Here is a 27,730-nt window from a genome sequence, read left to right on the forward strand (position 1 = left end):
GCATTATCCTCCTCATAGTTAATATTGCAAACTCATTGTCATGTGATTTAATTTTATTTATTATCTTGAATGATAAATGAATGGCATTTTTTCAGTAATCATATTTGAATCCATTTTGATTTATTGAAAAAGTGAAAGAGGGAAAAAATATATTATAGATTTTGTTTGGTAAAATTGGTTCAATAAAATTATTAACTTTTACATTTTAAAAAGCTATTTGTAAAAGATCATATTTAATAAATTAATGAATAATTATATTCTTTTAAACTATTTTATACTAGTAGTTGTATGCTTTTGTGCTTGCAACGATAAGTCGATAAATCGATAGGTGCTTGATAATAAAATTATTTTTTTAAATATAATCTTATGTGAACAAATTAGATTATTAATATTTTCGATTTAAATAACATAAGATTTACTAAAATATTTTAAATAGATTAATAAATATTATTTATTTAAATTCAATTTATCAAATATGAAAAAAATAATCATTTAAAAAAACCACATAAAAAAACTAATATTAAAAAATAAATAAGAGAAATACAAAAAATAATATGAAATAATAACATTGTCTCTAACAAAGTCTATTGACTAAATAAATTATAGAATCTAAAAAAGAATATTAATATTTAAAGAAAAAAAAAACTAATATAAAAAAAATTAAAAAATTAAACCTAAATCAAATTTTAAAAATCAAAAGTTAAATAAATAGATATCACAAGTAATTATTTTTTAATTAAATAGGAAAAGAAAAAATAGATAAAAATGGAGATTTAAAATATAATCTTATGTGAACAAATTAAGTTACTAATATTTTCAACTTAAATAACATAATATTTACTAAAATCTCTTAAATAGATTAATAAACATTATTTATTTAAATTCAATTAATCAAATATATTTTAAAAACATTTTTAAAAACCACATAAAAAAACTATTATGAAAAATTAAGAAAAATATTTTTAAAAATAATATAAAAATATAGCAACTTCTTTAACAAATATTATATTGACTAAATAAATTATAGAAACTAAAAAACAACATTTTTTTTGTACTAAATAAAGAGAGGTCAAAGAAAAAGGAAGATATACAACATCAAGAAATTCCAGGAGGCGAGGCCTCACATCAGGTGTACCTGAGAATCAAGCCGAGTTCAACATAGTTTTAAAACAATATTAAAAATAAATAAATGAACGAATAAAAAATAATTTAAAATAATTTAAAAACTAAAATCTAAATCAATTTAAAAAATCAAAAGTTAAATAAATACAGATCACGACATGAGCTAATGTGGGGATCACAAGTATTTTTTTAAAAAAAATATAGAAAAAGAAAAACAATAGTTAAAAGTGGAGATAACAAATAATAAATATCAAAAACAAGAGCTAAAATTTGAGTGAGATAAGAACTAACTAGTAAATAATTAATAGGAAGGATATACAATTTTCCATCCAAACTCCAAACTCAACTTTTTTAGCCAGCCGATAACTTTTCCGTCAAAAATACAATTTCTGGAAATAGCCTATCGGTTAAATTATGTGTAATCTTGTTAAGAGGAATAACAATGCATTTCATTTCTTTGATTAATTTAGATTAACATATAATATTTTAAAAAGGCAAGAGCCTACAACACAAGGGTAAAGTGTAAGCCTCTTATCTAAAAAAAAATTAACAAAAATCATATGATCTATATTTAATTTATATTTTAAATAATTATAAAATGTTACTGATTTTTCTTTCTAATGAAATAATATACAAAAATGAAAAAATATAAATATAAATATCTAATATAATATATTTCATTTAATCAAATTATAAATCTCTTATAAATCCAATGACATGAACATCCTATACCATAACAACTATACCATAACAATATTATATTTTATAACATTATTGTACTTGTCGTAGGCAACTACTAAAATTCTATTAGTTTTAGCCAATCAAATATATTTATTTTTGTTAGAATTCATAATCTTTCCTTGGTTGTATTTATTAAATGGGATAAACCAAGGTATCCCTTAAGTTGTTTGTCCTCTAGTTCACATATGAGGATAAGTCTTTTTTGTAATTCCTTTATTAAGGAAAATAGTTTATTCCTCCTTAAGAGGATTATGACACTTGTTATGCACACACTCATGAATGTGGCAATCATTCACATGGGAGTTACAAATGACTCCTTCTCTCATCTCTTTATAAGAGATGCTTCTCTCTCATTCTTAACACACAATCACTATGTAGTTCTTGTAATGAGCCAGTGGCTCCATTTTCTCTCTTCTCTCTCCTTCTTTCATTCTTTAGGCATTTGCCTCATTCATATTATTCACAAGGGGTTTTCTTTACTTTCCCCTTTCAAATCTTTGTCTCCCCTTGATTCATTGGTGGTTGTTCATTCTTTCACTCTCTCTTTGGATCTGAGTTTATGGTAACTATTTTCACAAACTTTCTTGGATTAATTGTTAATTTTTTTATTTTAGTTCATTTCGATGTTATTATTTCTAACATGGTATCAGAGCCTACTAATTCTTGTTTTGAGTTTATGTTGATTATGGTTGTCATTCATTGGAAGCACGTCTTATTGAATAATCTGCATCTAGGTATCTCTATTAAAAAATTTAATAAAAAAATTTTTGCTCTTGTTTTTAACAAGTAGCATTTATTAATTTTAGTTTAATAGTATTTTTTTTTTAATTGTTAAACATTATATATATATACACATTATTATTTTCCTAACATTTAATTGGAGGCAACATTTAAATAATAATAATTAGGATTTACATTATAATTGATTAGATTTATTTCTATTAATATTATTATTTTGAAAAAAAAAAAAATTTCTCTCATCTATTTTTAATATTTAATATCTATTTTTTTTTTAGAACTTATGTAAATTCAATCTTTATTTATATGTCAAACCTATTTCAGTTATATATATATATTATTGTCCCTTCATATTTTAAAATATAATATTTAACTTATTTTAGTTCTTTTAGAAATTATGAACAATTTCTAATATGAACTTATCTTATATGTTAGTTTTTTTAAAGTTTTTTTTAGAAATTTCTTTATCATGATCTCCTCTTTTGTTTTAGAAACTTTTCTTTAATCTCTTGATTTATCTTCTTTTTTGGCAAACTAAAAGCTATTTACTCTATTGATTTCCTTCATTGTGCATTTTTTAATTTCACCTTCTTGTTTTAGGATCAAGTTTAAGTTTTTTTAAAGTTAAGTTTTTTACTTGGTCTGCAAATTTTTTTTTTTTCGATGCTTCCTTTTGTTTCATGGTGGATTCGATCCTGTGGTATTACAATGCATCTATAATGTTTTTGATAAGTAATAGAAGATTTTTAATGAATTTTTTTGGACTTCTGGTCTCTACGCATCTTTTTTTGCTATCTATCAAGATCCTTTTTCCATTTCCAACTTGCTTCCTACTAGCAATTTGCTTGCCTTTTTCAGCTCCCACTATAGGAGTGACTGTGCATCATGAATTTATTATTGTTCAGGTTCACTGATTTTATCTAAAAGTTTGATTATTATCTATATCAATTTAGTTCTCCAAGTTTTCATCACGCCGGTCTGGTTCAGAAGTCGAGCGAACGTTTCATGACCTGTATGGATTAAAACTTGCGTAATATTTACCTCCTTTGGAGCTACCGTCGGCGCTTCTGCTATCTTCAACGACACGATCATGTTGCTATTTCTATTGGCTTGGCCCGCCAATTTGCAAACCACGAAAAGGGTGTGGGACTTTGCTTGGCCTGCAAGTTTCCAAACCCCAAGCACCTCCTACTATAAATTCCAGTACCTTGTATTACAAATTTGATCCTTTGCTTTTGTCTCGCAACTCTACCAAGGCTCTCATCCTTCAATCTCTTCCATATCAAATTCGATCTCCTTTGCTTTGTATCGATTTTTCATCCATTGTTGTGATGGCGTTTTTGTTGGGCCCTCCAGAGCTCTACGAGATGAGGGAAGAAACACCTCTCATGGGAAGGACGGAGAACAACTCTGCAACCTTTTTGTCCTCCGGTGATGCATGCCTCGACTTTTTCTTCCACATCGTCCCCACTACTTGATCTAAGAGGGTTATCCAATTGCTGAAAACTGCGTGGAAGCAAAACCCTCTCATGGCTATGTTGCTATTTCTGTCTGTCGTGCTGAGTCTTTTCACCTCTTGCGTAAGACCCTTTAACTTGCGGCTTCTCTGGGCTGATAGATGTATGCCTTTGTTTTATGATTAGAGTTATTGCATTGTGGTTTAATCTATTACTTTATTAATCTAAGTCTTTGGTTTGAGATTTATCAAACTTTTTTAAAATTTATTTCTTAGTATGATTATATAAATGACTTGGAATTATAAATTTTATATAAAGTTTTTCATAGAAAGTTTTTTACTTGTAAAATTTAATATCGCTAGGCCAACTTTAATTTAAAGTTCTTTAATAATAAACTTTGAGCTATTAATTTATTAAATCAAGTTTTTAGTATCAATCGTATATTCTTTCATTAATCATTTATTAGTTTCAATATGGTCATATTGTAGGTTATAAAACTAATTTATAACCTCTAGACTTGGCCTTTGATAACATTTAGAACTCTATTGTAAGATTAATTTATAAGTTTGATTATTTACTTTAGATTAATTCATTTTTTATGAATTATTACATTACAAGTTATAAAATTCATTTATAACTTGGTATAGAATTCATTGTACGTTTTTTTTCCCCTTGTATTCAGATATGTCTAACTTCAAGATTTTTAAAAATAGTTTTCGTTAAAGGGATATTTGTAGATTCCTTAGTAACGGTTCTACATGTTGCAGGATTATTATTCCTCTAACGTTTTCTTGCAGGATTGCATTATTATTCACCTGTTACAACAACTATTCTAAGTTGTTATTCTCTGACAAGTTTTTTTATAACTCTTGATTAAATTTTTAGAATTTTATTCAAAGTCTCATAAGGGAAGAATAATTATCATAACCAAAACTTTCATTTGCAGCATTTCCTGATAAAGAGAAATCACTACTAACAAGAAAAGTTGTTGCTAATTAACAACGTCACAACATATTTTTCTATGTTAAAATGAATTCATGTAGACAATGTATTCAGTAAGTCTATTTCAAATAAAATGAGTACATAAATGTTTATGTTCTTTCTCTCTCTTGCTATCATGATGAAACCTAAACCTATTGCATGCCTAACTTTTTTTTAACCCTCTCCTCTGGGCCCAACCCCCTACACTTGATTAATAGAACCCACTGACTCCACTATAATCCCTATGTTGTCATCCCTAAAAGAGGCCCTCATCTGAGGATGAACCCTTCAATTTTCACAATATCGAACGACAACTAAGATTGCATCAAATAATGCAAATGCCCTTCCCACCATGTCCTCTAGCAGTAGCCTTGCAATATGAATCATTTTCCTTTCAAAATACAAGCAATTCCTTAGCCACAGTCCTATCCTCATTGTATCCAAAAGAGTCATTCGTACCTTATTCTCGTCAAACTTCTTGATGGGAATTATTCCTCCCACCCATGCCTTTGAACCATGCAATGACTAACCACTGATTACTTCATCTAGTATGGTTGCATTCACAAAAGGTGGATTAATACAGACCTCTTCCATCTTCATCATCATCCTATACTCAGGTAACATATCATATATGTTTGAGTACAATATGGACAATATTTGTGTTTGATAAATAGGACGTGGTGCTCTTGGCCTCAACACCCCATCTCCTATTATGCTCCTTATTGCATGCTCCACCTCTCTAGGCATTGCTTGAAATAGTTCATCAAAATCTCCTCTCAGGTATGTTGACTCCAGTGGAAATTCCCATGTTAAAATGGGTATCATCACTCGGAGATTCAACACTTTGTGATCCATTTCCTCTCTGCAACCTGCATTAAAAAATACATAAGGAATATAAGGCTTTTTTTTCTCATGACAAAAAGATACTTTTGCATGCAGTACTTTTATATGCTTTACCTTCACCTAGAATCAGCTCGACTGAAGTTTTTTTTTTAGTAAGACTCTAAATGCTTCTCTCTACTTCATTCTCTTTGTTTGCATCTTGTAGAAGTTTTTTTTCTTTTCTATTCGATTACATTGTTGACTGCCCAATGCATGTTAGTGGATTCATTTTTGGCTTACTTGCAACTATCTATTATAGTTATATTCTTTTGTAACTGCTAAACTTTTGTAATCATTGCTTTAACATCTCTATTCATGTATGCACAAAATTAAGAGTGTTTTTAGTTGTTCATGTAAGATGCTTTTTCGGCTTTCATCATTCTGAACATTCGGTTATATTTTTTTTTAACAAAAAAAAGAGTACTCTATTTTGCTTTGGCAGTCATTACTAATTATTGTGATTAGATTTTGTTATTTATCAAAAATTAATATTTAAGAGATTTTGTCTTTATTCAAAATATTCATTCTACTTGATCTATATATATTTTTAGAAGGATCCTCTCAATATTGTGTCTTATCATTTACATATATTTATTTAAGTATATATGAGTGCACATATATATATATATATACCCAGATAAATATATAATTTTATGACTATAATAATTCAAAAATTGATATATACCTTCACAAAATGAATTAAGTACTCATGTTTACCCTCAATGGAGTTTTATACCTGATATACATATTTAACTTATTTATTTTTTCATTGATCATCTGTGGATCTCTGCATTTACCTTAATTCTGATTGGATTATGAGTTATCTTACACATTTTGCCTTCAACCTTATTGTGATATTTTGATGTGCACATAGTTGCACTATTATACTTTTATAGCATCATTCTATGCCCATGTTGGCACTTTATGGTTTTATACCATTGATATACATGATTTATATGATATTTTGTTTTGAGTTGCATAGGAAGCCAATTTTTCAAGGATAACTATGGAGGTCCCCTCAGTATAACTAATACATAGTTTCCTTATCTGGCCCATGGAGTATACCTCCATCCTATATTGGTGTGCAGTCTTTTTATATGGAGTTTCCTTCCATTTGATTCTATATGCTCTACTTTGAAAGGTTGATATTTATGGAGTTCCTCTCCATGTTGTTCCATTTTGTTCCTCAATGTGAGGATGATATTTTTATGGGGATTTCCCATTCCAATCTCCTTGTCTCCTTGGTGTATGCTCCTAGTTGTGATTTATTCATGATATGACTTCCTACACCTTGCTCATTTTTTTAATAGGTGACGAGGCTACCATATCTTGGAGCACTCCAATATTGTAGACTCTATTTGAGAAAGTTATTTTGATCCATGATGATTTTTTTTCCTCATGGCAATGAAGTTGCTTGTCCATGATGGATTTCCAATTTGAAGGCAATATGTTGTTACACCCTCATAATCCATTCGTTTGAGTATCCTAACAAATCATGATAATACTAATTTGATCAACATGTCTCTCTTTTTACTTTATTTTCATATATTAATGTGATAATGATCTGCATACTTTATTGCTTAGATCATGAGTCATGCATGTTATGGATTGATCACCCATTAACTTGCAGTGGGATGATTCATTAAGTGGACTGTCTATATCCACGTGATTGATGCAATGTTGATGCACGTATCATTAGTTGGCCTTGTCTGTGGTCATTAGTACATTAGTATAATATCCCGTTCATGAGAATTCTGATCAAACTTTTTGATAATATTTTGAACATATACTTCATTTTGATATCAGGTTATCTCCATTGCTTTGTGGTAACATGTTTTATTTTCTTCATTGTTTCTCTATGTGAGTTTTATTATCCTTATTCAAAGGATTTCTAATTTGCATATAAGATGAACTACTTCCTGTGGATAGTTGTCTTGTTTCTTGTGTCTATGTTTTTCAGGTAATCCATCCAGCACATACAAGATTTGGTGTACTTTAATGACCTATCCACTTCTCTCTCCGCTGTACAAAGATCTACCTACACTCACAAGAGACTTTTTGCATAAAAGAAGACATTGTCAAAGATCAATTTGCTGCTATTTTCATTGTAAAAATTTGGGTTTAATACCCTTTGATCTAATTTCCCCAAGTAAAGATTAAAAGGGAGTGTTAGAATTTATAATCTTTCCTTGGTTGTATTTATTAAATGGGATAAACCAAAGTATCCCTTAAGTTGTTTGTCCTCTAGTCCACATATGAGGACAGGGCTTTTTTGTAATTCCTTTATTAAGGAAAATAGTTTATTCCTCCTTAAGAGGATTATGACACTTATTATGCACACACTTATGAATGTGGCAATCATTCACATGGGAGTTACAAATGACTCCTCCTCTCATCTCTTTATAAGAGATGCTTCTCTCTCATTCTTAACACACAATGACTATGTAGTTTTTGTAATTAGCCAGTGGCTCCATTTTCTCTATTCTCTCTCCTTCTTTCATTCTTTAGGCATTTGCCTCATTCATATTTTTCACAAGGGGTTTTTTTTGCTTTCCCCTTTCAAATCTTTGTCTCCCCTTGATTCATTGGTGGTTGTTCATTCTTTCACTCTCTCTTTGGATCTGAGTTTATGGTAACTATTTTCACAAACTTTCTTGGATTAATTGTTAATTCTTTTATTTTAGTTCATTTCGATGTTATTATTTCTAACAATTTTTGAATAACAAAAATCTTTCTGAAGTTTTGTTGTTTAATTATATGATTGCCTCAATACTTTTAGTGTTTACAAGCCCTCTTTTCAGGAGTTCTCCATATTGCATTTTCAGCCGCAAGATTTTCGTTATATAGAGATATAGAGATTGTAATAAATAGCAATAAAATTAATATATTATTCATTCTAATAAAAATTAAAATATTTATTATTTATTGAAAAGTCTATTATAAAAAAATTTAAAAATATTAAATCTTGACAAACAATAATTTTATGTAACTGTTGAATGTATTGAACCTTTACATCTTAATTCTATTTAATATTATATATCTACAACTTTTATATCTTAATTCTATTTTATTAATTTACCTATCTATATAATAATAAAATGTAAAAAATAAAAATAAATTCTATTGACACTAGTTTAATTTATTAACCCCAAATTTATGACATTGTAATTACTAAACAATGACAAAAACCTATCTGTGTATTAATTATATTTGGTACCACCAACCCAATAATGTCAACAAACTAACTAAATTTTCATATAGAGCATTGATCGCCCTGATCACAAGGATGCCCCAACAATTTATATGGCAGTTGAGTGTGACACGCATAATGGGGAAATGTTACACGACTCTGCACCATAATCAATCATTTACATGTCAGTGATTCTGTTATTGCATACTATGGCATTAATTTGTGTTTTTAGCTGTTGATATATCACAAAAACTATTTCGCTCACAAATATTCCTCAATCTATTTAACAAAAACAAATTTAGTGACATGACTATATGTTCTCAAAGAGAGAACTTCTGGAAATAATCTCTAAAATCTCATACATATGTTCTGAATAAGGCGTAGGATAATCTGAAAATTAAATGACAGTTATTTCAGGTTGGTTTAAGCTCCATACTTAGAATTTTGAATCTTGCTTGTCTTAAAACATGTTTCTTAAGCGACTGTTCTTGCAAATTGTTGGCAAAAAAAGATTCTCACTGTGCTATTAAGAATTAAGAACTGATAATAAATCAAAATAGACCAAACAGTGCTATACTATATCGTTTCATTCTGAAAATGACAATGTTACATTTGTATTGTAGAATGTGGTATATATCCCGCAAACTTCAGAGCCAGTTTTTCCAACTGAAAACAAATACATCTGCAATTGATCACGATTCACAACCTCTAAAATAACAATGGAGTCAATGACAGGTAAAATGGATCAGATGGTTATTAATACGTGATAGCGTTATATCAATGCTCAATATACAAACATACACTCATATTGGTACGTCTTTTTGAGAGATCGCATTGATCGAAACATCAATTGCAGTGGCTATTATTGGTTTTTGAAGAAGAAACTAGCCCAACGATGATTTAAACCATCCAATACGCTTGTTGATGGGTTCTTTGAATCAGACAAATTAGCGCGCTTTTCTTTTGTTTCCAATTTGGTCGTTTCAGGTTGATCAGATTGTATCTGGGAACTGTCTGCACATGAAACTATGGCTGCTTCAGTTGAGGTGGTGGGACAATCTTCCCCGTCAGAGCCTGTAGAGATTTTCACAGGAGTTTCTGATGCTCTCTGAGAAGGCTTTTTCTCTTCGTCTTTGGCGGTTTCTTCCAGAGACACGTCTTTAGTATCAAGTTCCTGAAGGGAGGCAGCGATAGCTTCCATGATCATCTGAAATTAATAAAATAAATGTCAGCTCAACCTTATAATGTTATACTTGTTTCTGTCACTTCTAACACAACAGCACAAGTTCATATCAAACACACAGACATTTTACTGAGATCAACTGTTAGATGCTTCCAGGACGAACAGAATTATAAATACAGGGAAACTAAACATAATTGCAAATAGCCTTTCAGATAATACTGAAATTTATATAATGGAATAAGACAGCACTAAAGGTAAAAAAGATGGCACACACTCATTAGAAATTGGCTTCGGATCTAAGCCATTTACAATTATTTGTCCACAAAAAGACAACCCCATGAAATAAACCGGCACATTTTCAGAACTAAATAAACAGGACATTCTAGCGGATGCAAACTTAGTAACCAATTTGCTAAAATTAACATACAGCGCCAGAAAGAACTCCCACATAAATTTAATTTAAACAACTCGAATACAAATAAAGAAATTCTCTTAGAATAGATCGAGAGTAAATCTTTGCGTGGCTAATATTTGTTTGCTCTCTGTTCTAACAAATACAAATTGATATTGTGTTTATGCTGGTTAAAAATACCGCTGTTTACTGAGCTTCATGGATGTGGGGACGACGTTTCAAAGACAGCTTAAAAATATCCCAAAATTTGGAGGTGTCTATTCAAAAATATTAAACAAACTAGAAGCAGCCGAAATTTCAGAAGGTAAATGCAATGTGATGTATTTGCAGATAATTCTATTTTTAAGGTTCGCACAGAATTTTAGCATGATATTTTTTTTCATTTGTATGTACCAGATGGAGCAGGTTGTCCAGCCGTAAAAAATAGGGTGTCTGTAATGTCCCTCTTTTCTAGTGTTCACATATTGATCATATTGCTAGACTTGATTTCTGTTCCCGGAGGCTCGAGCAAATAAATAATTAGGGGATGTAAATAATTAAATAAATAAAGGAGCAAAAAGCTTGAGTTTAATTATTAACTTTTTGTAAAAGGTGTCAATTTAAGCTATGACTTGAGTATTTCTAGGTGGTTTTCAAAGGACATGGCTAACTTCCTTACTAACTGTACAGTTGACCAATTTTCAAAAAATTGAAAACATCATGGATTTTTCTGAAAATTTTAGCATTTGATCTTCATTATCTGCATAGTTTGTAGTGAAAAATAACAAAAAATATGGAAAAAAATCACTACATTTTCGTGAATCTGAAAAAAAAGTTTGATTTTGTTTTGTCTTCAGTACATTTTGTATGGAGATTAGCCTGTTCCAAATGGTGAAATTCTAAAATACTAAAGAGACAATTATTGTAAAATTAGGTCCGTCCATTTATACACGAAAATCATTTGTTTTTTGGAGGGAAGACATGTTGATTTGACATATGATGCTGATTTTAACATAAGATGTTGATTTTTCCTCTGGATACAATGTTAATTCAGAATATGATGTTGATTTTTCCTCTGCAAGAGATTTTCCTCTAATTTTCAGAACGCAAACCCCGAAGCCGCTGTGTTTTGGACGTCCACCCAAAGCACAATGTAAGAACCCTTCCTACAACTAAACCCAAAATTCCTCACAAATTACAAGTTATAGTACAGACATTTCATCAAACATATTGTATGCAATCTGATTGAGAGCTTCAAGCTAACAGTTAAAGCAAATCTCAGGCAACAGGCTTAATTTGCTTGGCTGATTGCATAGGCTGACAAGCAATCAACACTGCCCAATAAAATTCTATTTTCTTTTATTTTGATTCGGAGGTCTCTCATCTTTTAGTAATTGATTTTGACTCACAACCTGGAAGCGTAACTTTGGGGTTAAAATTTTATAAAAGTTTGTAGTTGCAGCTACCCTAATAAACATTTACGCAGAACAAAGTTCCTAGACTCGCAGTGAATCAATTAGTCAACTCATTCTTGACAAGTCAAATGGACTCTGACTTAGACTCGGCCAATGATAGCCAAGTTAGAAATGGGAAAATATATAATACTGTAGTAATATATTTATTTAGTTTATTTTTTATGAAGGATGCCGCTGCAGAGCTGCATGAAGGCTCCTAGAATTAGGGCTTCATCTGCAAATGTGGGCTACATGGTGCAATTTCGTCCTTTGTTAGTGGGTTTAAGATCGCTCCATGGGGACGAAGATGATCGACTACTAACACATATGCAAAGGAAGGACTTTCGGTTCCTAAAGGGGGAAAACCCTGTGCACAATAAAGGGTCGCATTGGAGTGACCATAAGTCTTTAGGAAGCTATGTCAAAGGTTCATGTGGGGGGGTAATGGCGACAGTGGCGACAAAGCCACCAGTCATCACAATGTAGTGAGGATTCAAAGTGGTGTGAGGAGCGGCAAGCCGATCAGTGAGGTGGAGTGATGAAACCCTAGGGATATGAATGTTTTCGACCCACCTCAAAGTAAGTTTCTATGGAACTTGAGGGTGATGCAGAGGCAGAGGTGACTCATAATGCCACAATTTTCTCTGAATTAGTGTTGATTGACCGATTTCAGCATCTTTGGCCAAGTCTACATGATTTGCACACTTGGATTTTTGTTCATTGGCAATCCATTACCAGAGGAAAAGTAAAGATTTACCCTATGGTGAAGGGGTTTTTTGTTGTCATCTTTGATGATATTCAAGACAAGATTTTGGTGCTATGAGATCGAGTGTGGGACTGGCATGAGAAGTACATCTTAATGCTTAAGCCAAAACATCTAGGTTTTTGCCCTACTTCAGAAGTTTTTGACAAAATTCCATTATGGGCAACACTTCTGAACCTCTGTTTCCATCTACGGTTTGATTCCTTTCTAGAGACTGTTGGTAACTCTAGAAATTTTCTTTTAGTAAATGAAGTCTCTTCTAATCTTCTTCATTCAACATTTGCTCGAATATTAGTGGAGATGGATGTCTATGTTGTGCTTCCATTAGAAATTTGGATTAGATCTTCTACAGGTTGTTGGGTCCAACTTCTAGACTATGAAGGGGATCCTTTTAGATTGGGCGATGCTTTCAGACTAGACATATGGCTACTAGGTGCACCAAGGATAGAGTGAATAAGAAGGCCTCCTAGTGGAAAGATACCTTTAAATGGGATTACACTTTTCATAAGATGGAAGAAAAGAAAAAAGGTTTCTCAAACAGTTTCTGAAAGCCACAAGGTAACTTCACCTGTAGCCTCCCAAGCCCCACTTGAACAATTAGCTAAGTGCACTAGAGACAGTGACGTGAATCCAGGTGATCTTGCCTTGCCGATGAGTAGTGGTGTTGTTACACTTGAATGAATGAATGAATGAAAGATTTTTAATGATGTCCATGAGACCATAAGCCTAAGGGACCCACATAAAAACTCCTAGTTAGTTTGATGTGATTTCTCAAGCCTGTCTCTTTTTTTGTGAATTTGCATAAGTAAAATGGCCCCCTTGAGGACTCTTGGTCTGTCGAAAAGGTCTTTTATGTTGTTCACTTCTAAAGTTTCTTTGTGTTGGCTGTGAATGTCTTCGCATGCTGTACAATCCTTCAAATAGTGCCACTACGTTTCCACCACACCCTTGTTGTAAAATCTACAAATTTTGTCCTCCCACTCTTCCTTAGGGACCTTCCATCTACCAATTTCACATCTCAAACAGTGGGAACCAAATCTCAATTGAGCGATTAGGATTTTTGCCTTTGATCCCGTCTCCTAAATGTTCTTTGTCGTCATGTTCACATGTGGGATTAAATTCTTTGACGTAATAGGCTTTTTTTCTACCTAACTGGTTTGCCCACATGACAGATCTGATTTTTCCTGCCACCCATTTTTTAATTTCAGAATTGTTTTCTAGGCACTCTTGGCAGTCAATGTTCCACTTGTTGAACCATTTATCATTTTGTTTCTTCCATGTCTTCTTCCGACGAGTCAGTTCTCCGTCAACCACCCTACTAGGCCAACGTTGTGCATCCATGCTCATTTTTTTTAGATAGCTCAACAATCTAACAATTGCTGAGGTCTCCACTAGGAACATGCCCGCCTCTGCTAAAATAATCTCGTATGGAGTTGTGGATTTGATTTTGAGATTAGTTGTGATGAAGTACTTCTGAATTCTTTCAATTTGTCGCCATTTATGGTTTGATACACTACTCCATACCTCGCTGCCGTATAAAATAACTGGTATCACCAGCAACCCAAAGAGGGTTTTTTTAGTCTTCCAATCCCATAACTCTGTTGTCCTACACCTATTTTGAAGAAGATAAGAAACCTTCCATTCCCTCTTTATCCTTTTTGATCTGCATGTTTCCCAACTGAGCCGGTAATGGAAATCTATCCCTAGATACATGTATTCTTCTACATTTTCTAGTGCTTTGTCATTAAATATGAAAGTGCATTGTTGTTTTCTCTTCCTCAAGGAAAAGACCATGACCTTGGTCTTAGAAGTGTTGACCTCCATCCCTACTTTCATGCAAAAGGTTTCTAAGTTCTTCAAATGTTCTCTCAGCCCCTATGCTGTTTTAACAATGAGAATGAGGTCATTAGCATACAAAAGCAATCTGATCACATATTCAGCCAGCTGAATTCCCTCTCCATTGGCTTTGTTTAGCCATTCCTCTAACTTGTCACTATAGAGGCCAAACAAGTTAGGAGATAACGGGCACCCTTGTTTGACCCCTATGTCACTGCAAAGCATTTCGACATGCCCACTTTGGTTTTGATTTTCACTTTAACCTGTTCGTAAAGTTTATAAACAACAGCTCTATACTCTATTGGGACCTCCAATTCTTCTGTCCTATTCCATAACTGATCCCTAGGGACGGTGTCGAAAGCTTTATTAAAATCAGCAAAGCAGCAAAAAGCCTCTTCCCCCTATTTATCCCACACTTTTTCGATGAGGAACCTTAGGTTAATGTAGTGATCAATGGTGGAATGTTTTGGTCTGAAACCCATCTGTCCCATAGCTCTTTTCCCTTCTTTTTTCTGCCCATCCGCTAATTCTCCACTCTACCATACTCCCGTAGAGTTTGCTTAATAGGGGATTCACCATGATGGTGTGGTAGTTGGAAGGGTTGTTGACATCCCCGCTCTTATGGAGAGGAATGACTACACTGGTGGTCCATTCCGTGGGAAAGCAGCCTTGCGTGACCATACTAAAAATGTTCTTGATGTGTGGAGTCAACAAATTTGTCCCCCACTTTAGAAATTCATCCTACAACCCATCAGTATCCTGAGCTTTTCCACTTGCTAATCTCCTCATCCCTAGAGTAACGTCTTTATTAGAAAATAGTTCATCTGAATTGTTGGTTGTGGGAAGTGAAGCTTTGTCCTCCAGTCTCTCATAAAGAGACTTTGCGTACTCTAACCATTGAGAATCCGTGATTTTATTTTCAACTCGTTTCCTAGCTGCTTGTAACTTCCTCCAAAAATCTTTAAGATTGTGCTTTCCTAGCATGATTAGCTCTTTCCTCCGATTAATCACATATTCTTCTTTTTTGGATTTGATCAGCTATTTGTATTCTCTTATACTTGTTTTGTTTTCCTTTCTCCCTTTGAATTTTCTTTTTGCAGTCTTGCATTCTTCGTCATATCATGGGTTAGCCGGAAAGGTGTTTGAGATGCTCTTCTTTATCTTTGTTCTCTTACAACCCTTTAGTGCTTCCTGAATTAATGGGATTAGCGAGTTGTTGCTGATGTGACTTTTCTTATCACTGTTTTCTTTGATATTCGCGATGTCATGATGCATTTGGATCTGCTGTTCAAGAGCAGGGCAAAATATCTTTTTATTTTCATTGTTTATAAGAGTCTTGCCCTCTTTATGTCCTTTTATGTCCTCTTTATGTCCTTAATCTTGCCTTTTTGTTGAGGAAAAGGAAAAGACTAGATCTAGATTGGCTCAGACTTATGATGGGGTTCCCTCCCAGAGAAAGAGAAATAGGAGTTATTGGATTCTAACCATGAAAATCAGTTCACGATATCCCAACAAATGGGCAAATTGCAACAAGGTTATTGACAAATGGTAGCTATTAAGAGTGGCAAAATTCGACAGCCAAGATTGAGGGTAAATAATAGATAGTAAAATGAAGAAAAGAGAGGAAAAACAAGAATCAATATTTTAATACAATTCTACAATCTCATTCCAAGGGTAGTTTAAAATAACTGATTGTTTTTGTTGGATACTACGTGATGCTTATGTATTGTTTTTTGCACTCCCTTACTTCAAGATACTAGTACCCTAGTTTGTTACTACCCTTGGTCCGGGCCAAGTTCTTTTCCTAGTTAGTTTCTAATAATAAAATTTAAGTTGTTGCCAATAATATATATATATAGTTTGATTCTTTCTTGCCATTAATTTTAGGTTGCCTTGTTAAATATGATTTTATATCGTTTCTTGTACTCTTTTCTTAATGTTATTATTTCATTGTTCTTCATATTGTGTCCAATTTTCACATCTTTATTTCTACATTAAATTTTCTATTTGCTTATATTTTTACTTTTGTAGGTGTTTAGTATTGCTTAGTAATTTATTTTTATTGTTCATCATACATTTTAGGCATCTAGGTAAGTGTGTCTACATACACAAACATTAGTAATTTATTTATTTATTTTTTCCTTTTAAACATTTGTGTTTATTACCTTCATAATTCTTCTAGTATTATTATCTTACTTTATTTCTCGTTTCTTCTTTTCTAGCCTACCTTATTTATTTAGTTTATCTTTTACTCATTTGTCCTTATTGCCTTAATATTTCTTCAAGTGTTATTATCTTACTTTCTTTCTTGTTCTTTCACTTAGGTTATTTGTTTTTTTAATCATTTGCTTAGCTATATTGTGGTTCTATCATTTTGATTTTTATTTGTGTTCTATTTTATTTTATTTTTCTGATTGTATGTTTTGAGTTTCTACTATTTTTCTCTTTGTTTCCTTTTTTGGCTTACTTTGAGTCATTGTGGTCCCTTTTGACCTTTCTCTCCTCTCTTCAACCCCCCCTAGAGAGTTTTAGTCTGCAACATATCTCATTTTCTCCTTTTGTTTTCTTTCTTTCATCTTGATAATGGGGTCACAGATTGTGATCTGAAATGTTGTTGAAAAAATCCTTACACAATCAATTCCAAAAGCAATACTTAAAGAATACATAAAAATAATTGAGCTATTTTTATGTTTATTCTTCCTTGTCATCCTAAAAGGGGTCTTGTTTGTCAATGGGCCCTTGGTCTACTAGTGAAGTTGAATGGCTCCAAATAAGCCCACCAAGGATCAAGTCTTGTTGAGTGCAAGGCTCTGACACTATAAGGGATGGGGTCGGGATCATGTCCTAAGTGAATTTTGTTATGTCCCCTTTCTAGCAACATGATTTCTATAGTAGATTTGCCTATCATCGACTCTCGTAGGCAAATGATTTTGGAGAGAGAGTCATCTTGTTGATCAGTTGGTCATATATTGCTCTTGGAGAGTTGTAGATGAGCCTACATCCGATCGAGTTGGGCCTACATGATATAATTTTTAGTTGACATTGCACTTTTATTTTATAAAGTTATTTTATAATAAAGTGCATTATAAGATTCTATAAAGGATGTTTCTAGAAGATTCTTAGTGACTTCTTAGAAAAGTTAATAAATTGAGGGCTGGGGCATCCATTTGCATGGGCGGATTTGAGGATTCTACTTCTATTCATATTGGAGCAATTTGTAGTCATTTAGTCTACAAATTTTCATTAGATCTTTGGGAACGAAAACTCTCTTGGATTTGCATAACTGAGGAAGTGAAATATCTTCTGAAGGGTTGCTCATTGGAGATGGTATTTAGCCATTTCATGGTGGATAAATCTAAGAATTCATTTTGAGGGTTTGAAACTGATTGCAAAAGGGTTTGGAATTCATCATCTCATTGGAGAATCAGTTTGGCAAAATTTGGAGATCAGTCAGTGCTTTTTTTGAGAAGTCCATGCCAGGGCCTGGACTCACATTTTCACTCATAACTTCACATTCCGTTGGTGTTTGAATTTATGCATTGGTGGGGTTATATATTAACCCTAGGCGTTTCAGAACATACCATTTTCGACACCCAATACTAAGCAAACTATTTTATAGCAGGGTCATACATGACAGTACAGTACTAGGGCTTGGGTTAGAAATTTTGCTCATATCTCACAAACTATTCAGAGATTAATTTTATGCCTTTAGGAGATCATCTAACAACCCTAGGCATCCCTGGTTGGGGTATTTTCGGCAGTCATTGCTTTGCATAAATTTCAGTACAGGTATCGTACTGTACAGCCTATACCAGGGAGCTGTACGGAGGGAACAGAGGTGCAGTTTGGGGTGCAGAACTGACATCAATACATCATGCATTTGCCAACAGACAGAGGCAGGGATTTCCAAGTTCTTGGTGTTTGATTTGGATGTCAAAAATAGTATAAAATTGCATATGTTTAGTCCTTGTCATACAGTCTAGTATATGCCTTGAATCAGTCATTGTTATTCATCATTTTCAATTGGATTGTTCTAGTTAAAGAGTATTATGAGAACTTTCCATTACCATAGTGCATTGTATTGAAATCTGAAATTGTCATAGTCATAACACTCCATTATACTCTCAGAATTCAGTCATTTGAATCAGTCCTTAATAGCATATTGTAATCAGATATTCTAAATATTGTTATTGGTACTGTTATTGTTAATTGTATTTCATTGCATATTGGTATTGTTATATCAATTATACCTTGTGGATTTGTTGCTCAACAACTATAACCCTGAAACACTACATTTCAAACAAACAATCAGTTGCATGCCAAGTGTTTGACGAATTGTCACAGTTCAGCATTGGGGGTTTTAGTGGCCTTTATAGTAAGGGTCTTTACAATGGTATCAGAGCGGTGTTCTTTCCATCCTGTTGGGTAAGACATTTTTATGCAACCTTATTCCAGGTATTATATACACAGAAGAGCAACACTTAAGGGTGAACAAGAATTCAGAGATATGGGTGAGAGACAGTCACAGAGTCCACCTAGAGTTCCTAGGAATGATGATGATGAGGCTAGAGAGTTTTTCAGAACCATGACTACCGGACAGCAAGAAATAGCCCAGTCATTACGAGCATTGACTACCATGATGGAGAGAGTTGTTCAGCCCAGGGTTCAGGAACATGGTAGAGGCACACCAGATCATGATAATAGGAGTGTGGCAGGCTCACAGGGTGCTCCTAGGCACAGATCATGGACAGCAGATAGGCCTACTCATCCCACTTTTCTTAAGGAGGAGGCTCAGGAGACAGGAGAAGGTGATTTGCCGGATGATTTTCAGGATGATCTGAGAGCTGCTACTGCAAAATGGGAGGCATTACCACCACATGTGCATGAGTTACTGAATTTTGATCGCTATCTAAACCAGAGGAGAGAGCACATGAGGAGTAGTCGTCAGAACAGGAGGCCTAGAGGAGGTCATGATAGTGAGTTGCAGCGAGCTGCTAGCAAACTCACTTTACCATCTTTTGATGGCAGTGGTCAGATGACAGCACAGGCATGGATTGATAAGTTGGATACTTTCCTAGCATTGAGGCCTATGTCAGAGATAGATGCCATCAGATACGCCACCTTGCATTTGGAGGGCGCAGCTCATGACTGGTGGTCACACGGTATGGTTACTTTGCAGCACAATCAGGTGACATCTTACCAGGATTTTGTGGATAGATTGGTTAAGCGTTTTGATAGGAAGGATCTGGAGATCTATTTTCGTGACCTCGCACAGTTGAGACAGACAGGCAGCTTGGAGGTTTATATTAGTGAGTTTCAGAGGTTGTCAGTTATGGTACAGGATGTGTCTGAGAGGTGGTTGGTTACCTTGTTCACAGAGGGATTGTCTGAACCCCTGAAGGGTTGGATTAAGGCATTTGATCCACCAACACTACAAGAGGCTATGAAAAAAGCACGGAGTATGGAGCTTACAACACCTTCTAGCAGGTTCACTTACAGAAGTACTTCTTCTTTCAAAGATAATAAGAAGTTTGATAAGAATAAAGGGAAGAACGTTGATACCAAGGGTAAATCCACTATACCCTTGGATGCAGAGGCACTGAACGACCTGCGCAGGAGGAAGCTATGCTTCTATTGCAAAGGCCCATATGATAGGGACCATGATTGTCCTTTGAGGCCTAAGGGAAAGGCCAACAGAGTTATGTGGGCATATTACGAGGGATCAAATTCTGACAGTACAGCACATGAGGATGATCACAATGATACAGAGCCTGAGGGAGAGATAAAGGTTTCAAAGCATAAGGAGGAACCTGAGTTACATTTACAGCAGGGACGTTTGTCTAGTATTCAGCAGGAGGGATCCTTTAGGTTACGTGGTGTTCTAGCAGGACAAAAGGTGATCACATTGGTTGATACAGGTGCTACGCACAACTTCATTGATGCACAATTGGTTGAGCGCTGTGGTATTAAGGCAGAGGAGTTTGAGGGTCTCCGAGTACAGGTTGCTGATGGTTACACTCTTAAGTGTAACAGGATGGTTAGAGACATGCCTTTATGCCTGAATAATTATGAGTTCAAAGCAGATTACCATGTGGTCAATATGGGTGACTTGGATATCGTTTTGGTTATGAAATGGTTGCAATTATTGGGTGAGGTCACTTTCAAACTTAAGGACATGGAGATCAAGTTTGAGGTAGATGGGAAACAGCATGTGTTGAGAGCTATCAGGAATAGTGACATCCGAACCATTTCTTTCAAGCGCTTGGAGAGATTGGCGAGACATAATGATATTGGATGGGCAGCCTTGTGTACTCTCATGCCCACACAGGAGGGACAGCAAAAGACAGAATATCACCCAGACATTCAGATATTGAGAGAGAAGTATGACAAGGTATTTAGCGATATTCCACCTGGTACACCACCTGATAGAGGGATTGAGCACATCATTGAGTTAGAGGAGGGTGCTAAACCAGTGATGATTACTCCATACAGGCATCCTAAGAGGCTCAAGGATGAAATAGAGAAAACCATCAAGGAGCTTCTTGCAATGGGGCACACTAGACATAGCAAGTCTCCTTTTGCTTCTTCAGTAGTCCTGGTTAAGAAGAAGGATGGTTCACTGCGGATGTGCATTGATTACAGGGTGCTGAATAAGAAGACCATTAAGAATAGATATCCCATTTCACGGATTGATGAGTTGATAGATGAGCTACATGGGGCATGCTACTTTAGTAAGATTGATTTGAGATCCGGTTACCACCAGATTAGAGTCAGAGAGCAGGACATAGAGAAGACTGCATTCAGATGTCATTGTGGGCACTTAGAGTTTATGGTCATGCCGTTCGGGTTGATCAATGCACTAGCTACTTTTCAGTCCACCATGAATAAGGTCTTCCATCATCAGTTGAGGAAGTTTGTGTTGGTTTTCTTTGATGATATCTTGGTATATAGTCGGACATGGCATGAGCATATAGAGCACTTGGAGACAGTATTGAATATTTTGTAGGCAGAGTCCTTGCATGCCAAGGAGTCCAAATGTGATCTAGGTATGACCGAGTTATTATACTTGGGACATATTATTAGTGGAGAAGGAGTATGGATGGATCTTGATAAGATCCGTGCTATAGTGGAGTGGCCTATTCTTGAGAACCTGACCTAGCTGAGAGGGTTCCTAGGTTTATGTGGCTTCTATCGCAGATTTGTTAGTGGATATTCACGACATGTGGCTCCTATGACAGATTTGCTGAAGAAGGGAGCCTTTGTTTGGACACCGGAGGCACAGGCTTGTTTTGACAGATTTAAGGAGATCATGACTTCATGTCCGGTATTAGCATTGCCTGATTTCTTGAAGCCATTTGAGCTTCAGTATGATGCATCAGGAGATGGTATTGGTGCTGTTTTGATGCAGGACAAGCACCCTATTGCATATGAGAGCAGGAAACTCCGTGGGCCAGAAAGATGTTTCAACATTTACGATAAGGAAATGTTAGCCATTATGCACGCATTGGCTAAGTTCAGGCAGTATCTAATAGGTGGTAAGTTTTGTATAAAAACTGACCACAACAGTTTGAGACATTTCCTTGGTCAAAGAGATCTTAATGATAGACAACAAAAATGGGTGAGTAAGCTGCAGGCTTACGATTTTGATATATCATATGTGAGGGGGACTCAGAATGTGGTAGCAGATGCCTTGTCACGCAGGCCACATCTCAGTGCGATGATTGAGATCTCTGAGGATTGGAAGCATTTGATTGTTGCAGAGTATGCCAGAGACTCTTGGGCATCTGGGATAGTTGATGGGACAATTGTAGATACCAAGTATACACTAGTGGATGAATTGATTATCTACAAGAACAGGATATTTTTAGTCCTAGGATCGAAGGTGAAGCGGTCTATTATGAGGGCTCTTCATGATTCACCTATAGCTGGTCATCCCAGGTACTTCAAAACATATAGACAGGTGCGAGAACGGTTCACATGGAAAGGGCTCAAGACAGATGTATTGCAGTATGTTCGTGAGTGCCCTGTTTGTCAGTAGAATAAACAAGAACACACCTTCCTAGTAGGACTACTACAACCACTTCCCATTCCTGATCAGAAGTGGGAATGCATATCCATGGATTTCATTATAGGCTTGCCCAAGGCCCAAGGTCGTGATTGCATTTATGTGGTGGTGGATAGACTGACGAAGTATACACACTTTTTTCCCATCGCTACTAATTACACAGCAGTACAGGTAGCTGAGGTATTCTTTAGAGAGATGTTCAGGTTACATGGGATACCCCGAAGTATTGTGGGCGACAGAGATGGTAGATTCTTGATTCATTTTTGGCAGGAGGTGTTCCGATTATGTGGCACTGAGCTTACACCCAGCACTAGTTATCAACCGCAGACTGATGGACAAATGGAAATAGTGAACAAGTGGGTGGAAGGCTACTTGAGGAATTACGTGGCTGATCAGCAGAAGGCATGGGTGAGATGGATTTATTTGTGTGAATATTGTTATAATACCACCTTTCACATGTCTATTCAGATGACACCTTTCCGAGCTCTATATGGGTATGATGCACCGAGCTTTGTTGATTTGCTGTTGAGTGATGTTAGGGTCCCACATGCTGGGGATTTGATTTAGGAGAGTAAGGACATTATCGATGCTCTCTGGGATAACATAGCGAGGGCACAAAATCAGTATAAGCAGTATGCAGATCAGAAGAGGACAGAGAGGAGCTTTGAGGTTGGTGACATGGTTTACCTCATGCTTCAGCCATATCGACAATCCACTCTTAAGAAGAGTGGATTAGAGAAGCTTAAGCCTAGGTATTATGGGCCTTTCAGGATCATTAGGCGTGTAGGGGAATTGGCTTATGAGCTTGAGCTTCTAGCAGATAGCAGAGTGTACAATGTGTTCCATGTGTCGTGCCTCAAAAAGGCATTGGGTCAGAATGTGGTACCTTCTGCAGTATTACCTCCCTTGGATGATGAAGGGAAATTGATCTTAGTGCCAGAATCCATTTTGGATAGCAAGGAGAAACAGCTTCGCAGGAGAGTGATCAGAGAGTATTTGGTTAAGTGGAGAGATCTACCTGTTGAAGATGCTACTTGGGAGAGTGAAACGATTTTGCAGCATCCAGCATTGAGATTGCTTGAGGACAAGCAATTTCAGGAAGGGCTGACTATCATGTCCCCTTTCTAGCGACATGATTTCTATAGTAGATTTGCCTATCATCGACTCTCATAGGCAAATGATTTTGGAGAGAGAGTCATCTAGTTGATTAGTTGGTCGTATATTGCTCTTGGAGAGTTGTAGATGAGCCTACATCCGGTCGAGTTGGGCCTACATGTTATAATTTTTAGTTGAGATTGCACTTTTATTTTATAAAGTTATTTTATAATAAGTGCATTATAAGATTCTATAAAGGATGTTTCTAGAAGATTCTTAGTGACTTCTTAGAAAAGTTAATAAATTGAGGGCTGGGGCATCCATTTGCACGAGCAGATTTGAGGATTCTACTTATATTCATATTGGAGCAATTTGTAGTCATTTGGCCTGCAAATTTTCATTAGATCTTTGGGAACAAAAACTCCCTTGGATTTGCATAACTGAGGAAGTGAAATATCTTCTGAAGGGTTGCTCATTGGAGATGGTATTTAGCCATTTCATGGTGGATAAATCTGAGAATTCATTTTGAGGGCTTGAAACTGATTGCAAAAGGGTTTGGAATTCATCATCTCATTGGAGAATCAGTTTGGCAAAATTTGGAGATCAGTCAGTGCATTTTTTGAGAAGTCCATGTCAGGGCCTGGACTCACATTTTCACTCATAACTTCACATTCCGTTGGTGTTTGAATTTATGCATTGGTGGGGTTATATATTAACCCTAGGCGTTTCAAAACATACCATTTTTGGCACCCAATACTAAGCAAACTATTTTATAGCAGGGTTGTACATGATAGTACAGTACCAGGGCCCGAGTCAGAAATTTTGCTCATATCTCACAAACTATTCAGAGATTAATTTTATGCCTTTAGGAGATCATCTAACAACCCTAGGCGTCCCTGTTTGAGGTATTTTCGGCAGTCGTTACTTTGCATAAATTTCAGTATAGGTATCGTACTGTACGACCTGTACCAGGGAGCTGTACGGCAGGGAACAGAGGTGCAGTTTGGGGTGCAGAACTGACATCAATACATCATGCATTTGCCAACAGACAGAGGCAGTGATTTCCAGGTTCTTGGTGTTTGATTTGGATGTCAAAAATAGTATAAAATTGCATATGTTCAGTCCTTGTCATACAGTCTAGTATATGCCTTGAATCAGTCACTGTTATTCATCATTTTCAATTGGATTGTTCTAGTTAAAAAAGTATTATGAGAACTTGCCATTACCATAGTGCATTGTATTGAAATCTGAAATTTTCATAGTCGTAACAGTCCATTATACTCTCAGAATTCAGTCATTTGAATCAGTCCTTAATAACATATTGTAATCAGATATTCTGAATATTGTTATTGGTACTGTTATTGTTAATTGTATTTCATTGCATATTGGTATTGTTATATCAATTATACCTTGTGGATTTGTTGCTCAACAACTATAACCTTGAAACACTACATTTCAAACAAACAATCAGTTGCATGCCAAGTGTTTGACGGATTGTCACAGTTCAGCATTGGGGGTTTTAGTGGCCTTTATAGTAAGGGTCTTTACAAATTTGGTGGAATGGATACCCCTCAGTCCTTGGCTTTTAGTTAAAGAGGTTTCAGCATATAGGCTTATGCTCCCATGTCGGGCAAAATTTTCTCTATAGTGGCCCTCGCTAGGGCTAGATTGCTCGTATCCTTCGTGTCTCCATTGGGCAGCCCTTGCTCATAGGTCTGAACCCCCATAAAAAAAAATTGTTTCATATTTCATTGTTAATGAGAAGAAGAGAGGAAAAGTGAGAGATGGAAAGAAAAAAAAAGAGGCCACAAGTTTGTAACCAGAAGAGAGGAAGAGCTTAAAAGCTTCCACAAATCACGTTGGGGTAGCACTATACTTGCATTGAAACAATCAAGGAGTCTATAGCAGGTGTTGCAAAGGCTTCTTAACTCATTTCAAAAAGATTTCAAAGAGGTAAGTGTCAAATTATATAGATTTTGTTGGTTATTTTTATATGTTTATGAATTTTTTATTTTGTTAGTTTTCTTAATTTTCCAAATCTTGAATATGAATGTTTTCTATTCGAATTTAAAATGCATACTTCAATGAGAGATATAGAACTATAGAAAGCCCTAGATTATTTTCAGACAAGATTGTAAACATGTATTTACATTTTTTTCTAAAAATAAATGTAGGATTTGCCAATTTTTCTAAAATCTTTCTTTCAAATTTGAAGATTTTCAAGAAAAAAACACAATGCACAAATGTAAGGATTGCTAATTTTTTTCTATTAGTTTATAACTTAATAAAACACAATGCACAAGTGGTAATTTGTTTCTAAAATTGTCCTATTGCAGAAGCCTTCCCATTTTGGAAACAATATGTTTTCCCAATGGCTCCTCCTAATCCTCAACAACCTAATCCTAAGAGACCTGGTCAAAAGTATGAAGCTTGAAAATATGCTGAAGAATTTCATGGTAGTAATTAAAAGCAAGAATCTGTCTTTTACTCTAGATTTATGATACTGAAGGAGCATATTACATCTTGGATCTCTTTCTAGGTCAATCTCTCCATTTTAAAGCAGAGAACCTTGATATGTGTGCTACACCAACATTTTGTATTAAATGAACCCTGTTTAATGTAGGGATCCCATTGACATTCTCGTTAATTTGTGATGCACCATATATTGATGAGACTGTAAATTTGCATCAATAATAGGCCATATGACATATAACTGTGTTTGTTAATCTCTAATGTAACAAGCAGCTGTCACCAAGATATTATACTCTGGTTTTTTCTTGTTTTCCATCTCATACTTCCATTCAATATATAGGTATACTCACATTCACAAAACATTACTGTAGAAGATCATCTAGGACAGTCACCCAAAGAACAAAAATCCTAGTAAGTCATCTCTATAGTTGGAAGCAATGCAAAAAAGACTGTGTAGTTATATGTTTAATTTATGAATTTATGCAATAATTATATTCTTACAATAATCTAAAGCATATAATTTCATTATGCATACTTGTCATTATCAAATCAGGCTATTTGCCCTGGCATTCATGCCCCAGTTAGTTCCTCAAGATCAAGTATATTATTCATGTAATAAACTTAAGTTGCCCATAAAGCTTTAAGAGGAAGTCCTCAATAGACAATTGGCGAATTTACCTTTGTGCAATACTATCTTCCCCAGTAGTCTCTACTCCATCGCAAGGTGCCAAGAACTTATACCCAGGTCATCAAGTCTTAAAACAGGGGAAATCAAACATACACAAATTTGTACAACTTCAAATTCCAAATCATTTATAGAAGTCTCCTTCTGGTGAGCTAGACAACAATTCATTCTCGACACTCATTTGAATGGTGGAAGTTTTTCCCCTCAAGTACAGGATGCCATTCTAGAATGAAATCTATATATTACCATTAAAAAATGGTTAAATATTAAAACATAAAAATCATTTCATATAGAGGCCATTAAGTCATGGATGCATTTCAGCATGATTAAGACTATAAACAGACACAATGGAAAGAAGAGAGGAGAGTTAGGAAACCTTTTCTTCATCCTCTGTTGTAAGTGGAAAGTGTGCAAAGCTACTCAGAGAAGAATCTGCAGCCTGGTTTCTCAGGTTTCTTGTTGCTGTGCTCTCAAGAGAATGTTGTTCAAAGGTGCGATCATTTATACTACACATGTTGGATGAACTCTCAGCATTTGCATTTTCTTTCCTTTGCAGAGTTTTTTGAGATCCCTGAAAATGCACAATTATGTATTACAAATAATTTGCCAACTTGCAAATGTTTTTGCTTGAGTTATTAAATGCAACATTACATTGTTACATTAGAAACTACTAAA

The 27,730-nt window shown here is 34.8% G+C and overlaps 1 protein-coding gene across 2 annotated transcripts in view; it reads right to left on the reverse strand.

Moving 5' to 3' along the window:
• Positions 1–9,668: 9,668 nt before the first annotated feature.
• The window catches only part of LOC149552647 (uncharacterized), a 228,990-nt gene continuing 210,928 nt past the window's right edge, over positions 9,669–27,730 (reverse strand). For both annotated transcript variants that reach the window (XM_089788220.1, XM_089788221.1), the window contains exons 14-15: positions 27,432–27,626; positions 9,669–10,318 (exon numbers count right to left, since the gene is read on the reverse strand). In XM_089788220.1, the coding sequence (XP_089644346.1) occupies positions 9,974–10,318; positions 27,432–27,626 (540 nt within the window). In that variant the 3' untranslated portion in view covers positions 9,669–9,973. The remainder of the gene's footprint in view (positions 10,319–27,431; positions 27,627–27,730) is intronic.

This window comes from Cupressus sempervirens, chromosome 6, assembly GCF_028749045.1.
Source record: "Cupressus sempervirens isolate cs-2001-9-10 chromosome 6, ASM2874904v1, whole genome shotgun sequence".
Taxonomy (NCBI): Eukaryota; Viridiplantae; Streptophyta; class Pinopsida; order Cupressales; family Cupressaceae; genus Cupressus; species Cupressus sempervirens.